The following is a 17025-nucleotide window of genomic DNA, read 5'->3' on the forward strand; positions in this document are numbered from 1 at the left end:
CAAAGAAGCCAATCTAATCTGATTGCATCATAAGATATTCAGAATGCTTTTATGCAACATGAGCAGGAATGGTAAAATCTGTACACTTACAAATGTATGCCCCGTTCGCCAAAGAAGCCAATCTAATCTGATTGCATCATAAGATATTCAGAATGCTTTTATGCACCATGAGCAGGAATGGTAAAATCTGTACACTTACAAATGTATGCTCCGTTCGCCAAAGAAGCCAATCTAATCTGATTGCATCATAAGATATTCAGAATGCTTTTATGCACCATGAGCAGGAATGGTAAAATCTGTACACTTACAAATGTGTATGCCCTGTTAAGCCAAAGAAGCCAATCTAATCTGATTGCATCATAAGATATTCAGAATGCTTTTATGCACCATGAGCAGGAATGATAAAATCTGTACACTTACAAATGTATGCTCCGTTCGCCCGAAGAAGCCAATCTAATCTGATTGCATCATAAGATATTCAGAATGCTTTTATGCACCATGAGCAGGAATGATAAAATCTGTACACTTACAAATGTATGCCCCGTTCGTCCAAAGAAGCCAATCTAATCTGATTGCATCATAAGATATTCAGAATGCTTTTATGCACCATGAGCAGGAATGGTAAAATCTGTACACTTACAAATGTATGCCCCGTTAGCCTGAAGAAGCCAATCTAATCTGATTGCATCATAAGATATTCAGAATGCTTTTATGCACCATGAGCAGGAATGGTAAAATCTGTACACTTACAAATGTATGCCCCGTTCGCCAAAGAAGCCAATCTAATCTGATTGCATCATATTATTTCACACGTTAAAGAAATAATAAAAAGGCAAACCGAGTTTTGGGTAATGCAAACAATTATCAAGTCAAGTTTTAAATTTTTGTATTTTCTTTCCAATTTTGAATCCCCTTGTTTGCATTTCACCCAAAACTCATGGCAAACTTTTTTCTTGCATATTTTTGCAGGTGCATCGCTGGGGATGTTGGATGGTGTGCCATTTGCTGTAAAAGACAACTTCAGCACAAAGGGAATAGAGACTACCTGTGCATCCAGAATGCTAGTAGGTGAGTGGCAGGGTTGCCTTAAGATTTCAGCCCAAATCGCGGGTCAAATAATCAAAAAGTCAATAAATTTTTCTCTTTACCATTGATTTCTATGGGGCAGGAAACATATCGGGAGTCGCAGGAGCCAATGTTGAAAAGTCACCAACATTTTTTCATAAACATTGGTTTCTATGAGACGGGAAATTGAGTGGAGTTTCCAAGGCATGTGCGATGTCGCTAGTATTTACTTTGAGAGCTTGCTTTGCATTTTAGTGTTCTGAGTAACACTGAAATGGCCATTAGTTGAAATGGTACATGAAAAGTGACTTTGATTTTGCTCGATAAATGACTTATTCGCTGTCGTAGTGCACATTAGAATATGACCGTTGCTAGGTCAACTGGCTTACGCTTTGTTTGTTACGAACCACTTATCGAAATGATCACAAAGCGAATGGCATATCAAAATTCGGAACAGGTGTATGAGCCCAGGCTTGAACCAGTAACCAATGGTGACTAACATGTACTATGACAGCGAATATTGCATGATTACATTAATTAAAAGGGCATTTCATGATCCACAGCCTCATCCCCTACTTATACCTGGAAACCGGGCTACATAATGTTTATGTCAATTTACGTTCTGGTTTCCCTCACCTCCTGCTCTTGGGAGTACATCTACAATCCTGGAAAAACTGTGTTCAAACACCCACTGTAATTCCCATGTTCATCTTAGTGTAATGCGCACGCTATATGAGTCACTGAAAACTAAGAATTATAATAGAGTTCTCTCAGTGTTCATCGTAAGCGTATCCCCTCCCCTTTCCTTTCCCTTCCCCACCAATCAATGTTGGGAGAAGATAGTGATGATGAGCATATCAGGTATGCCAACATTGTACGGGGTAGAAGGGGGACCATTTCCAATATGGCCTTTATAAAGTGTTCGAACAATATTTTCCAAGATTGTAGATGAGACCTTGCATGAGTATTATAGGGCCTGTGTCACAGGTACAGCAGACCTTAAAGCCATGTTATAATAAGTTCCATAAAAAATAAGATCAGCATTTCTTTTCCATAAAATGTTAGCTTTTACTGTCAGATATGACCCCTTTTAATATTGTGCCCGACAACTGAGGTAAAGCAAAGAAAACTGATGTTTGTAACTCCTTCGGTTATGCTACTGCACGGGCCTTTGATGTGTGTGTGTACCATCCTGCACCCGTGTACGGTACTGTGATGTGAACATCTTGTATATGCGTTTGACTAATATTTCTTAAAAATAATAATCACAAATTTTGACAAAACTACAGCACCTAAAGTCTTGATTTTTGCAGGGCATGTTACTTTAATAAAAGTATATTACAATCGTGTAAAAAACAGAATTTTGAAAAATATTGAGGGAGTCATCTTCAACAAATGTTATAATATGGCTTGAATTCCGAATTAGAGTCATGCGGTAGCATGACCAGCAAGTTTTAAAAAAACGACTATTAAAGAAGAATAAACAGATGCACCGCAAGACTATATTTACACTGAACAAAACGCTATTGTTCTATGATATTTTTAAGCTGGGTACAAAATATATCTAAAACCATGCTAAATCTTATTTACTGTCCAAAGTGTCATATTTTAATAACTCATTATTTCAAAAAAAGTTACACCAATCTTACAGTCAATGCGATTGTTTGATAATAACCAAACATTCTTGCTTTATTTCACGCGGTATTTCATAGCCAAAATTAGTGGCAAATCATAGCTAATCATACTGATATCCACAATCTTTCGACACTGCTACAGCCATACATGGCTGTCACTGTTGCACCACTTTTTCAGATTCACTTTCAAATATACCCTAGCATTTTCCTGGATACCCTACATACAAATTCTGGATCCCATTTGCCAACAAATCAAGTTTTTCACAATTCTTTTATTCTTTCCGGACCACAGCATACATTCATATTAATAAATACTCCACTTACACACCTCGTTATATCGGAACGTCCCTGTGGCGAAGCGGTTAAGGCCATGGACTTCTAATCCATTTATGAATTTTTGCTCAAGTTGAAACTTCTCACCACTTTTTTTAAATGTTTTATTAACCAATTTATTGTCATAAATCAAGAATAACACCATTTCGAACATCCATTGCTATTGTGATATTATTTTTTTTTAAATCAAACAAACATGTTTGATTTTTTATTCACATTTAGGCCTAGACATAGGGCCCACTTTCACCATCCAGATGCTTTCACCATGCCTGACTATCATGACATCTTCGTCATTTAAAACCCATTTAGGCCTATCAGTGTCTCTGTTCACAGCTCAGACTGAAATTATATTTGGAATAAATATTATAAATTGTCACAAATTAATAATCACAAACCGCGAAAGATCGCAAACAACTGCCGCTGAATATTAATATTGAGAACCACAAACCGCGAAATTTGGATATCCAACTAGATTGCCTCGTAAGGCTACAAAGAATCACACACCACGGAATATGGATATCCAACAAGCTTAAACTATAAATTAAGCTCCCGATAGAGGGCAGGGCTTGAAGGGAAATTAAAATCACAAACCGCGGAAGATCACCAACAACCGCCGCTTAATAGGATATCCAACTAGATTGTACCCGCAGGGCTACAAAGAACCACAAACCGCGAAATTTGGATATCCAACCAGATTGCCCGCAGGCCTATCGATTATAAAGAACCACAAACCGCGAAATATGGATATCTAACAAATTAGGACTTCAAACCGCGAAAGATCGCCAACAACTGCCGCTCAATATTGATATCCAACATATTTACGTTGCCTTGAATAACCACAAATCGCAAATTTGGATCTGCAACTAGATTTCCCCACAGGGCTACAAAGAACCACAAACCAAGAAATATGGATATCCAACAAGCTTAAACTATAAATTAGCTCCCGATAGATGGCAAGGCTTGATGAAAACCACAAACCATTTAAAGATCGCCGACAACCGCCGCTTAATAGGAATATCCAACTAGGTTGCCCGAAGGGCTACAAAGAACCAAAAACCGCGAAATTCGGATAGCCAAGTATATTGCCCGCAGGGCTACAAAGAACCACAAACATTAAAACACGATATCTCGCCTAGTCGGGGCATTTAGACGCTTATGCGCATTTACCAGTTCCGACTTGAAGTAGGCCTAAATCGGACTTACTCTTTGTGTCTCTCTGGCATTGTCAACATTGGGTGTGTGTTGCTCATATTTACATTTTCTTTACATATTTACGTTGCCTTGAATAATTAAAGTATATTAAAATGTATATTGATCATTGTGTACGCCTCTTAACATTACAGTCCGCGCGTGACGAGCAAGTTTTAAACGACTGATAAAGTTTTGTTTAATTATTTATTGTCATGAATCAAGAATCTACATCTATTCATCTAGATCTTCAAACATCTATTTTTCGTTTTATTCGTGTTATGGAGCACTTCGTAACCTGATGACTTTCCAAGCTTGGAGCTGCTTGGCTACATTCATAAAAAGAAAAGAAATCTACCAAAAAAGCGTTGACAACGTAAAGAAATCAGCAAGTTTAAAAAAACCCACCTCGGCTCACTTTTTGAAACTTGGTCCCATTTTGAATACCAACAGCAAATCAGTGTTTTTATTTTATTTCAACAGAATACAGCGTTTCCAACAAGATTACAAGCCTACTTGTTATTCGTTTAATTCAATCATTAATCATGATTATTATAAAACAAAACACAATAGGATATTGGCTTACCATGCAAGAACAAGATAATAACCTTTCAGGTCGCTCCAGAAAGCTTACAAATTAATATCGCATCTGCACATTAAAGATACATAACACTTCTGGAAATGTTTTAGATTTATATAAATATGATAAAGTTTAAATCAGTACCTTTTACAAATGGGACCAAGTTTCAAAAAGTGAGCCGAGGTGGGTTTTTTAAACTTGCTGATTTCTTTACGTTGTCAACGTTTTTTTGGTAGATTATTTATTACAGGAATCATTTTGATGATGATAAAAACACTGAACATGTTTTTGTGTTTTTTATTTAGGTTATGTTCCGCCCTACACAGCTACAGTAGTACAGAGACTTCAAGACAAAGGAGCAGTGATGATTGGCAAGACCAACTTGGATGAATTTGCTATGGGGTGAGTAAAGCCAGCTTCATGTAACATGGTCAGTTACAACTTCATAAGCCTGCAAATAAACCTGCAAGTCATCACTTGAAAAAACAGTTGCGGAAATGAGTTTGACCAGTTGTAGTCCCAAGCGTATCAGACCTTAATGCTCTGCATGCTAGCCATGCGCTTCAACGGAAAAAGTTAAAGTTTTGAAATATTTTCTCAAAATATCAAGAGCTATCTTAAGAACTACTGAACCAATACTAGGCTTGTTTGTACTCATTTTAATGCATTTTTCATGCTGATTCCAAATATGGTCATGAAAATTTAAATTTCTGAAATTTTTGAATTAAAATTTTTTTTTTGAAACATGTCGTCTGCAGTCGACACCGGCGTGAAGAGAGTTAATTGTAAGAAATTTATTGCACCGCATGTTTCTTTATCCTTTAGTTGATAATAATTCTGCAATCTCACTTGGATAAAAATAAATCCGTATTCACCTGCGTACTCCTCATTAATATACAATAATATTTCCTGTATTACCTGCGTAGTCCTAACACGGGAGCGTTTGCGTTACATGACTCACACGCGGCATGGCTGCATTGTTATAAAAGCAAGGAAGAAACTGGTCTACTCCTCAGTAAAATTATCAAACTTAATTCCTTCAACAAAGTTCACGAACAAGTCTGAAGATAATATAATTCATGTTCACTAAAGAATAAAATTGTTACCCCCTGTTTGTTCTCACAAAATACAGGAAAATGTCTATGGTCTGGTGCTGTATTCGGATTACAGTCCAAACCATAGATATTTTCCTGTATTTCGTGAACGAACAGGGGGTAACTAATAGTCTGACCATTTTCCTGAGAAAAAAGAAAATATTGAAGAAAATGTATCATAAAACTCTCACAGTCCACTACTAACCAGAAGAAAATTGAGGTGATTATTTAATCCAGCCGAGATTCTTGGTGTCTATACTCTATAATTTTAATGGAAAGACAATTTTGTCCAAGGTCATTTCAAGGTTATCAGATGTCTTTTCAGGGTCACAACATCAAGACAATTACTTGGATGATGCTTGGTCATCTGCCCAGCTGAAGGCCAAAGGTTTTGGTCACACGTCGGTGGTTCCATCTAACCAAAAATGTTGACCAGATTTAAAAGGCTGCCTTGTGCGATTGGTTTTATTTTTGGCATCTAATTGTTTTGAGATGCACTTTATATATTATGAGATATTATTACAAAAATTACAACCTCATGTCCATCCATAAAAGAAAGAAGCATGCTTAAATGCAAAATACAGAGGTGTAAGTCTTCCGGAAACTCTGGCCAAAATATTTTTTAAAAAATGGGGGGTGGGTGGGTGATACCCTGCAGCCTATTCCCCGAACAAGCCCCCTTGCACTTTCGAAAATTTGGCGAGGTACTCGCCTTTGGCGCGCATGTTTTTCAGGGATTGGATCGTTACCTCACTTACACCTCTGAAAATAACAATATGAAATACAATAATGAAAATCACACAATTGTATTAATATCTTTCAGATCAGGGAGCGTTGAGAGCGTCCATGGTCCAGTCAGAAATGTATGGAGATACCCATTCCGGGGAGCAGCGAATGATAACCATAGCAACAGCAAAGAAGCTATACAAACTGATGGTGATGAAGATGGTGATTGGTTTGTGGCTGGAGGCAGCTCTGGTGGTAGTGCTATGGCTGTGACAACAGGAGCAAGTTTAGTGTAGGTTTTCTGTGATCAATTTGTCTCTGTTTTGGCATACTATACTGTCGTATGACGATTTTTTGGGGAGCAAAATGAGTTATATAAACTTTCATAATCTATGAATGAAACTCTATATATTCACAAAGTTTTGAGACCTAAATGTAATTAGTTAATGAGATATGGCACTAATTAGTATGATACGTCATCTTCATTCTGTGTTTTGGCATACAGTCGTATCATAGTCGTATCATGATATGTCGCCATAGGCCACTGTGTAACTGCAGTTGCCTATTGTTGTGACATACTGTCGTATCACATGGCGTATCATATATTAATACATATAGGTTTTCAAATTGTGCATATTTTGGCATACTGTCATGAGTTTGCAGATTAATTATTTCTAATTGTAGTGAATGAATAAAAAGTTTGTATTATGTTGAGAACAAAGACAAATATATTATTGATTATATTCTTTGATGATAATAAAACATATTTTACTTTAGTGCTCTCCAGTGGGTCTTCAAAAATTGGAAAAACTCAAAACTGCATTTTTTGTCATACGATAGTATGCCAAAACAGCGACTAATTATTACTGCTGAACACAACCATGGTGGGTTGGTTGTCAGAGAAGATATCTTGCCCTTCCCACAATCCTTTGCAACATGGTATATCACCTCATTCACCAAATGATACTCCCATTACTTTTTACAGGTTCCCTTTGTTATCATTTTGGGAATTTTGCCAGAAATGGATGGCATCTGCTGATTGAGGTACATCGACAATGTTGCAATTCGCCAACGAAGTGTTACGTGTAATCCAATTATCACTATGTCAATGTTTTTGAGTCCTGAATCATGATCGAAATGATCGCAACACAGTCTATGACATGTACTATCAATTCCAAAAGGTGCGTGATCCAGTTACCAGGGAGTTATGTAATCACTTCGCTGGCAAATAGATATTGAAATTTGGAGAAATGCATTATGGGAAGTGTAAGATATCCTCTCTGGTTGGTTGCCCTCAACAATTTTTCTGCTGTAGGAGTTTGTGAGGAGATTTATTTCCAAAGAAATTATAGTGAAAAACTTGCCTATGAATGAGAATGAAATTCTTCCAGTCAAGGGATATTGGGATAGAAATTGTCTACTAGATCAAATTTAATGCAGACCTGTCGTCAAAATTAATGCCCATCCTACAGTTTGTTCAGCTTAAAAAGCGGAAAAAAATAAGACTGTGTATTGATATATAGAATGGCGTGCACACTGTTGGACGCAATGCTTACGCTAGCTGTGCATTGCGTAATGCATGAGTAGCGCACGCTTTTGTGAATTGACATGAGTGTGAGTTGGAACTTTATTGACTGGTGCAGTAACCCTTATATAAACCGAACAAACTTTAACCCCCTGAGCACTACCTGCCGATCTAACATTGCCTCTGATTGGTTAATTACTTGATATCATTACTTTAATCACCAATCAGAATGGAGCTTTGCAAATATTTCACCCCAATTTTTTTTGCATGGTCAAATTATTCTAACAATGTTGGCGATTGGGCCAATTGATAATGAAAACATCTTTTTGGCCAATCGGCAGGTAGTTCTCATGGGGTTAATACAGTACATTTCCCCATGAAAGACCTCTAATAAAGTGTATTTTCCCCCAAATATAGTGCTTTTGGCTCCGATACTGGTGGATCAGCTCGTAATCCTGCGTCGTACTGTGGCATTGTGGGATTGAAACCAACCTATGGAGTTGTATCTAGACATGGGCTGATTCCATTGGTCAATTCGCTGGATGTACCAGCAGTGTTGACAAAGACAGTAGATGATGCAGCAACAGTTTTAGGTAAGAAGTGTAATAGCTGCCCTGTGAACATTTGGCAATTTGCACACAGTGTATTGTACTCATCTACACATGGCAGCTACACATGGCACCTATTGCACTTGCCCACTTGACACTTGACAGTCATTTATTTTGTTTTTATAGAAGTGTCGCGAGGAGTGGTTCAATTTGCCACATATCGAGGGTTTCAATGCGCAATAGCTGCCCCATAGACGTTTGGATAATTTCTGCATTCTATATGACATCATATGACAGCTATTGCAGATAGAGCTTTCTTGTCTTAAACCCCTGATCTCCTGCATACATAATATTTTATGTAAAAAAACATAATGAGGGTTTAGGGAAAGAATGACCTATCTGCAATAGATACATGATGTCATATATTTATGTGTGCAATATAGAATGCAGAAATAGAGGCCGTCAGCCTTTTGCCATCTTGTGGGTACAAATGTTCTGTGTGTTCATGCGTCCGGACAGTATGCGTTGGGCGCAGCTTGCCATGCCGCTGTTATCACGCACAACACAGTGATTTTGGAGAGCGAACGACCATCGCAGCGTGTACCCACAAGATGGCAGCATATGACGTCACGCTGACGGCCTCTATTGTCTAATGTCTAAAAGGCAGCTATTGTAGACATGACCTTCTGGCATTAATTTAGGGATTCAATCATGTTTCGCCGTTGTTCATCACCGATTAACAATGATGCGGCTGCGTCATCTGCGTGGTTTACTTCGCCAGGGCAGCTAAACCACGCTGACGCGCCGGACGCGAGTTGTTAATTGGTGATGAACAACGGCGAAACATGATTGAATCCCTTTCAACAACTAATACAAGCTAAAGATCGTATAATTCACATGATTATTTCATGAGGAATGTGAGTAATCATTGACAGTCAGCTTTAGAAAAAGATTGGTGATTTCTTTTGATATCAGCAATAAAACTGAATAAAACGGCAATCTTTATCCGATTCTTCCAAAATACTGAATTCAACTTGTAAGCGTGATACGCCAATTGCTATCAGCATTTCAACTGTTCTGTCAGGAACTTTTGAGATTTTCTCAGAACATCGAGAGCCATCTTAAGAACCAGTTAACCATATACTAGGCTTGTTTGTACTCATTTTAATGCATTTTTCATGCGGATTCCAAACATGGTCATGAAAATGTGTTCTGAAATATTTTTAGTTGTCTGCAGTCGACAACCACGTAAAAAGAAGTCTACTTAAACCTAAAATTATTACATTTTTCCCTTTCCATCCAAACAGGTGCTATTGGTGGTCATGACCCATTAGACTCTACCACAGTCACTGATTCATTTGATCCATTTACATTACCAGATGAAATATCTGTCAAAGACTTGACCATAGGTATACCCAAGGTAAGTGAATATTTTTAATCAAACAAAATAAAACATGTTGACATTTATATAGCGCCTTTCACGTGTATCAAAGCGCTTTACATTTATTCCGAGTCGTTAGAATATGTCAGCTGCCATAGAATGCCCAAGGCATGCTCATACCTTTGGACGGCACTCAATGGACAATATCCCTAACGGCTCCCCATTTCACCCCTGGGTAGAGAGAGGCAAGTGAGGTAAAGTGCCTTGCCCAAGTGCACAACACGATGGCACCGCCGGGGCTCGACCTCGCAACCCTCCGATTGCGAGGTAGAGCCCGTACCGCTGCGCCACCGTGCCCCTACAATACAGTCCTATCTCTTGACTGGCCATGATGGCACCAAGCTTAAACAATGGCTCGGTAAGGTAAAAAGTGGAAAGCACATTATGAGATGAATAACCAAAGTGCCCACAAAATTGGAACAACATAAGTTTAATACTCAACATGGGGTAATAACACGGAAATATGGCATGTACATGGAGTGTATTTGGCATGTTGGCAAGTTGATCAAATCAGCTTAATGTACGAGGTTTTTGACAACACTGACTGGCATTTCTGATTTAGGGCTTTTGATTTCCATTATATTTCAGGAATACCACACACCAGGGATGTCAAGTGATGTACTCCAAGCTTGGTCCAAGGCAGCTGACCTGTTTGAAAATGCTGGCGCTAAAGTTATACCTGTATCTCTACCACATACCCAATTCTCTATTGTGTGCTATTCAGTAATATGCGCTACTGAAGTAGCATCCAACATGGCTAGATACGATGGCATTGAGTATGGTAAGTTCAAAGGTCACACATACCCAAGTCTCTATTGTGTGCTATTCAGTAATATGCGCTACTGAAGTAGCATCCAACATGGCTAGATAAGATGGCATTGAGTATGGTAAGTTCAAAGGTCACACATACCCAATTCTCTATTGTGTGCTATTCAGTAATATGTGCTACTGAAGTAGCATCCAACATGGCTAGATAGATACGATGGCATTGAGTATGGTAAGTTCAAAGGTCGTATGTGATCAAGCAATATTTTAAATTTATATCCATTTGTAAGGTATTGCTGAAAGATATTATGGTGAATGATCTCGGTCACCCTGTTGCTAAACTATCAAATTTAATACTGGAACTTTTTGTAACTTGCTGCATTTGATACCATCAGACTTCTTCAGGCACTGACCCACTGGGCTGGTAACAGTGGGCTGTTCCAGTTGATATCCATTGTACACTATGAAAGACATGGGGAGTATGCATTTCAAATAGGGGTACTTGGAATGAGTGACTCCATTTGAAAAGTACACCCCCTGTGTAGGAGATTAAGTTTTGAGATTTTCTGAAAATACCTAAAGTAATCTCAAAAACCAATACGAGGCTTGTTTGTACTCATACTGATTTCCAAATATGGTCATGAAAATGAACAATTCTGAAATTTTTGAATTTTTAAAGAAAATGTGAAACTTGTCGTCTGCAGTAGACACCCAGGTGAAGAGGGATAAAATTTACCAAGTAATATCAATACTTGGGGGGTTTGATTATGTTGACTACACAAATAGACCCAAAAGGTGCTGTTTCCATGGAAGATATTTTGATGACGGCAGTATTGGGCTATTCCAGTTGATATCCACACTACCCCTGTGGAAGAGTTTGGTAATATCTTCCGCAGGAGGAATATGTTATTTTAAATGTAATTGGCCAGGATGAATCATTTTGAAACTCATACTCCCCCCTGTATTATGGCTTCACCTATATCTTCCACAACTGAAGTGAGTATTTCAAATGGAAGTTATATATTCTATTCAAAACTCATACTCCCTTTGTGGAAGACATTGACTAAATCTTCCACAGGGGGAGTGTGGGTTTTAAATGGAATAACGCATTCCCTCTTGAAACTTGTTATCTGTAATCTTGGAAACTGATCATTTTGTGTTTTGAAGGTTATCGTGACAAAGAGACGAGTTCAACAGAAGCATTGTACGCAGCAACCAGATGGGAAGGATTCAATGATGTAGTCAAGGGCAGAATCCTGGCAGGAAATTACTTCTTATTAAAACGGTAAGTGATTTCTACAGTAAGCGTAGTTTGCGTAGGTGCTGCGCCCGGCTGTGTATGCACCATTCCTTATCAATCCATGATACATCCTACCTATTATGAGCTGCTCAGACTGTAGTCAGTAATATTGTAGTGAAGTGTGATATGTGATTGATAGTACATTACATAATTAGGTGCTAACACTATTCTGAGTAAAATTACCCATTATATACATTAACAGGAATTACGACCACCAATTCCAGCAGGCCATGAAGGTCCGCAGACTGATAGCAGAAGACTTTCAAAAAGTTTACGATAGCGGTGTTGATGTCTTGTTAACGCCTACTACACTCAGTGATGCCATCAAATACAGGCAGTTTGCAGCTATTGACCATCGTGCACAATCGGAACAGCAAGATGTACTGACACAGCCCATCAATTTAGCAGGTCAGTTGTTTTAATCTTCTCCACAAACTTTTTTTAAGACCTAACCTTTGATTTGCTTTAATTTGATTCACATATTAAAAATACAAGTTCACCACAAAGGTTTTTAGACCTTATATTGACTGCTGGAGCACAGAAAAGGTGAACTACTGCTTGGAGCACAAAATGGTTCTCTGTCTTTCAATATAAGATCCCAGGACATGAACAAGATTTGAAAGTACTGCTACATATCCTCAGCTTGCTACCATAATTGCCCAAGTCATTTTTTTGTAATTTTGACTACAAAGTACAAAATATGGTTCAAGCATGTTTATTCAACAATGGCACAAGAACAAATGATAATGTGACAAATTAAAAGGAATATTCAGAAATAATTAGGGGGATAATATAACTGAAACATGTATGAACCATGTTTTATACTTTCTCGAAATTTCAAAAAATAACTTAAGCAATTTTTTTGTAGCAGAGTGACAATTAATCAGTTTACTGTAGGACAGTCTTTAGTAACCATTTCTCTTTATATCTTCCCTTTACCAGGTGTTCCAGCCATAAATGTTCCTATCACCCTCTCATCACACAGTCTACCCATAGGCCTACAACTCATAGGACAAAACTTCCAAGACAGGCAGCTGCTGACAGTTGCTAAATGGCTTGAACAGCAGGTGCAATTCCCACGTCATATACTTGAGGAACAATTAAGTGCTCTGGAGAGTACAAGGTAACATAGGGCAGGGATGCAAGTTATCCGGAAATATCCAGATATCCGAAAATTTTGCCATATTTCCAGAATTGGATGATGGTGATTCGTCATTAAGAGCAAAAACACTTTTCGTCATTAAGAGCAAAAACACTTTTTAGGGAAGGGGTATTTCCCCCAGTCTATTCCCCAGACTAGCTCTCATAAATGTTTGATGCCGCGCACAATTGTATACTCGCTTGCATTCCTGCATAGGTAACATTTGAATAAGCAGCTAGAGCTGTGTTCCAGTTGATGTGTCATTTTCATGCAGACAAGGAGATCTAACCCATACAGAGGACCAAAAGATGCAAAATGGATACACATTTTATTCCAGTTTTTTCCCTGTGCAGTGACATACAGTTTGATCAGCTCGTAATTAGCGGATATTGTTAGCCTTTTACCACTACGCTGAAAAGTAGATCCATTTTAAGAACTATCTGGTCTATATTGTGCTTGTTAATGAAAACAGACAATGTATAGGAATGAATGATTAATTTGTGATGCTTCTGGTGAGATGTCACAAGACAATTCTCGAAAATAAACGTACAGATATTAATCCGCGATGTTACAAGGCCTGCCGATTAGGAGCTGATCAAACTATAATTATTAATTCTATAAGCAGTATAATGGTTGTAGAATTTGAACAAATGGGATGATAAATTGAATCGCTGCCTGAAGGGAATAAAATGGAATATTAGAAAATTGGGCTATTCCATTTAAAATCCACACTACACCTGTGGTAAAGTCTTCCACAGAGGCAGTACGAGTTTTGAACGCAATAGACAATGGGGTAACTTCCATTTGTATATGTTAAGACTTAATACAGGGGGAATATGGGTTTCAAAATGATTAACACTGACCAATTACATTTGAAAAACATAGGATATTGTAAAACAGGGGTGGTGTGGATAGCCGCAACGTCATTGTCGCAACGTTAACAGAAGAAATCATTTGTTATTGTCTAAAGGATTATTATGACAAATTTATAGTGGGTATTATTATCTTTATCACAGCAATACCAAGGGTTGTGCATGCAGTGTTCAGCATGTCTTTTTGACACAATATATTGCACACAGAATGAAAACAATCACACATATTTGAGATACTTTACCTCCATGAGCGACACACAAACATGACACGAGTCTGTACTATTTTATTCTACATTGTTTTGCTATAGGATGCCATCTGATCAAATCAAGTCAAGGACAACAGTGTGAGGAAATTGATATAGGTATGCAAGGTGAATTCAAATTTGCCATGAAACTGCATCATTTTATATATCAAATTAAAGCCCTTGAGTAACCAAAGCCAAAACTGAAAACCTTTTTTTCCATAGCACTTTCCGTAGCAAAGTTACATCTTGTCAAAGATTGACTTTCATCAAAAAGATTCAGCTAGCAAAATTCCCCAAAACGGCATTTCGGGGGTGTTTCTAGATCTTTAGTCTCATTATGATAGCAGCTTTTTTAATGGAACTGCTATCAAAATCCTCTAAAATTCCATGTGCGATTGTCTTATCACCATAAAAAATCATATATTTGGGTCAAGTGAAGTATAGAAAACATATTTATGTAGGTTTCCTTGACCAGCCTGTTCTTTTAAATTTCTATGTAAAATATGTATCGAGTTCTAGGCGAATTTGGTTGACTAGCAAATGTGTTAACTAAGGTTTGCCTGGCATACCTAATTGATATATACACATAGAGGCAAAAATCAGAGAAGATATCTTGTACCATTCCCAGAATCCTTTTCAACGTGAGGCATCACCTCATTCAATCAAATGACACTCCTATTACTTTGAACAGGTTCACTTTGTTTTTATGTTGAGAATAGCCTGGCTAATCATGGTTTGATAGTCAAGAAATAAACATATTTTTCAAGATCTTCATGTGCTGTTTATTGAGGTACTTGTTACCATCGACCCTGTTGATCAGTACAGAAAATCAGTACAAAAAATTGAAATGAAAGAAATGCATTGTGGGAAGTGTAAGATATCTTATCTGGGCAAAAATGCAGGAGCAGAATAAAGTAAAATGTGATCCGATCTGATCCACTCAGGCCAAAGTAGGACATTTAAAAAAATTGAGTTACTACCATAACTAACTTGATCAGTACCTATACTTACTGATGTTCAATCCTTGGGTCTCTTGAATACTTGGTTACAAAGTTATAAACCTTTGATATATCCATTTTATTATCTTTTCATTGTTTTTCTCACTTTTTGCTCAGTTTCATTATTGCCGACTCTAGCCTGATTGAATCGGATCTGGTCACAAATGTCATTTTGTATAGGCTCATAAGAAGTATGATAGGGTGTAAGAATTTCAGCAATTATTTTATAAGCACACATGTTGATGATAATTTTCACAATTATCTTCTGCTGGCTGGTTAGAGCAGAATAGTGTCACATAGATATATACTTACCGTATTGTCTGTAATAAATGCTCCCCCTCTAATAAATGCCCGTCCAAACCAAAATGGAAACATTTCCATGCCATATTGTGTGAGTAAGCTTAAAACTTGCATCAGTCATGTCAGTGACAATCATTAAATTGCATGGACAAAACCTATTACAACTCATATTTTCATCAATTTCATTGCCTTAATTATGGTATCATTTTATCAGATTTTTGCTTTGATGCACATATGGGTTTAAATGTCATTTTCCACTCGGTTCCCTGGGCGCCGCCATAGTAGTAGTATTGGTATAGCCATAAATCCCTCCTTTCAACAGGAGCACCATCGGGAAATTGAACCAGATTTTAAGGGTTTTTCACTGAAAATTCACTTTAAAAAAATGCCCCCCTTTTGAGACGTTTATTACAGACAATACAGTATGTGCATTACCGGTCTGGGGCAAAGCCAACATTTTCATTGTTCCACTGCAGGATAAACTTGTCCGCATTGTAATGTTTTGTGTGAGATAACAGTCCAGATTCAAGAGGTTGGACTTTATTGTATAGCAATTTAGGGACCACACCCATATTGGGCTATTCCAGTTGAAATCCATACACCCCTGTGGGGAACATGAACTTTAATCTCCACACAGGGAGTGTGAATTCTCGCTATTCGCAATAAAGGCGCCGCCAGCGGTTTGCGATGTAATCGTGATGTATCATGGGAAAAGGTCGACATCCAAGTCCGCGCATAATACGAATATTACCATGCTATTACATAGGAACACGTGACAATATTTTTTAGTTTGTCAAAATAAAGGTGTTACACGCGAATCGATACTCAATAATGTGATTTGAAATGTGCACAATTAATTTTTTCTCTATCGATTTGCGTGTAACACCTTTATTTTGACAAACTAAAAAAATATTGTCACATGTTCCTATGTAATAGCATGGTAATATTCGTATTGCGCGGACTTGGATGTCAACCTTTTCCCATGATACATCATGATTTTCCCATGATACATCACGATTACATCGCAAACCGCTGGCGGCGCCCTTATTGCGAATAGCGAGAATTTCAAATGGGGTTACCTGAATGGTTGACTCTATATGAAAACTACACCCCCAGTGTGGGAGATTAAGATCTTGTCCTCCATAGGGTATATGGATATCAACTGGAATAGCCTATTTGTTTCATCTTTGGATCCACCGTCGGTGCTGCTTAAGGCTACACTAAAGTGGCAAGTTCTCAATGTCATGGAAAAACAGAAAATCCACTGAAT

The 17025-nt window shown here is 37.8% G+C and overlaps 1 protein-coding gene across 1 annotated transcript in view; it reads left to right on the top strand.

The window, feature by feature from the left end:
- The window catches only part of LOC140156655 (glutamyl-tRNA(Gln) amidotransferase subunit A, mitochondrial-like), a 101996-nt gene extending 88568 nt beyond the window's left edge, over positions 1-13428 (top strand). Inside the window, exons 3-11 of the mRNA XM_072179593.1 lie at positions 970-1068; positions 5106-5202; positions 6718-6912; positions 8563-8738; positions 10001-10113; positions 10723-10915; positions 12067-12184; positions 12402-12607; positions 13142-13428. Coding sequence (XP_072035694.1) covers positions 970-1068; positions 5106-5202; positions 6718-6912; positions 8563-8738; positions 10001-10113; positions 10723-10915; positions 12067-12184; positions 12402-12607; positions 13142-13326 — 1382 coding nt within the window. The 3' untranslated portion in view covers positions 13327-13428. The remainder of the gene's footprint in view (positions 1-969; positions 1069-5105; positions 5203-6717; positions 6913-8562; positions 8739-10000; positions 10114-10722; positions 10916-12066; positions 12185-12401; positions 12608-13141) is intronic.
- Positions 13429-17025: the final 3597 nt, after the last annotated feature.

Source organism: Amphiura filiformis, chromosome 7, assembly GCF_039555335.1.
Source record: "Amphiura filiformis chromosome 7, Afil_fr2py, whole genome shotgun sequence".
Taxonomy (NCBI): domain Eukaryota; kingdom Metazoa; phylum Echinodermata; class Ophiuroidea; order Amphilepidida; family Amphiuridae; genus Amphiura; species Amphiura filiformis.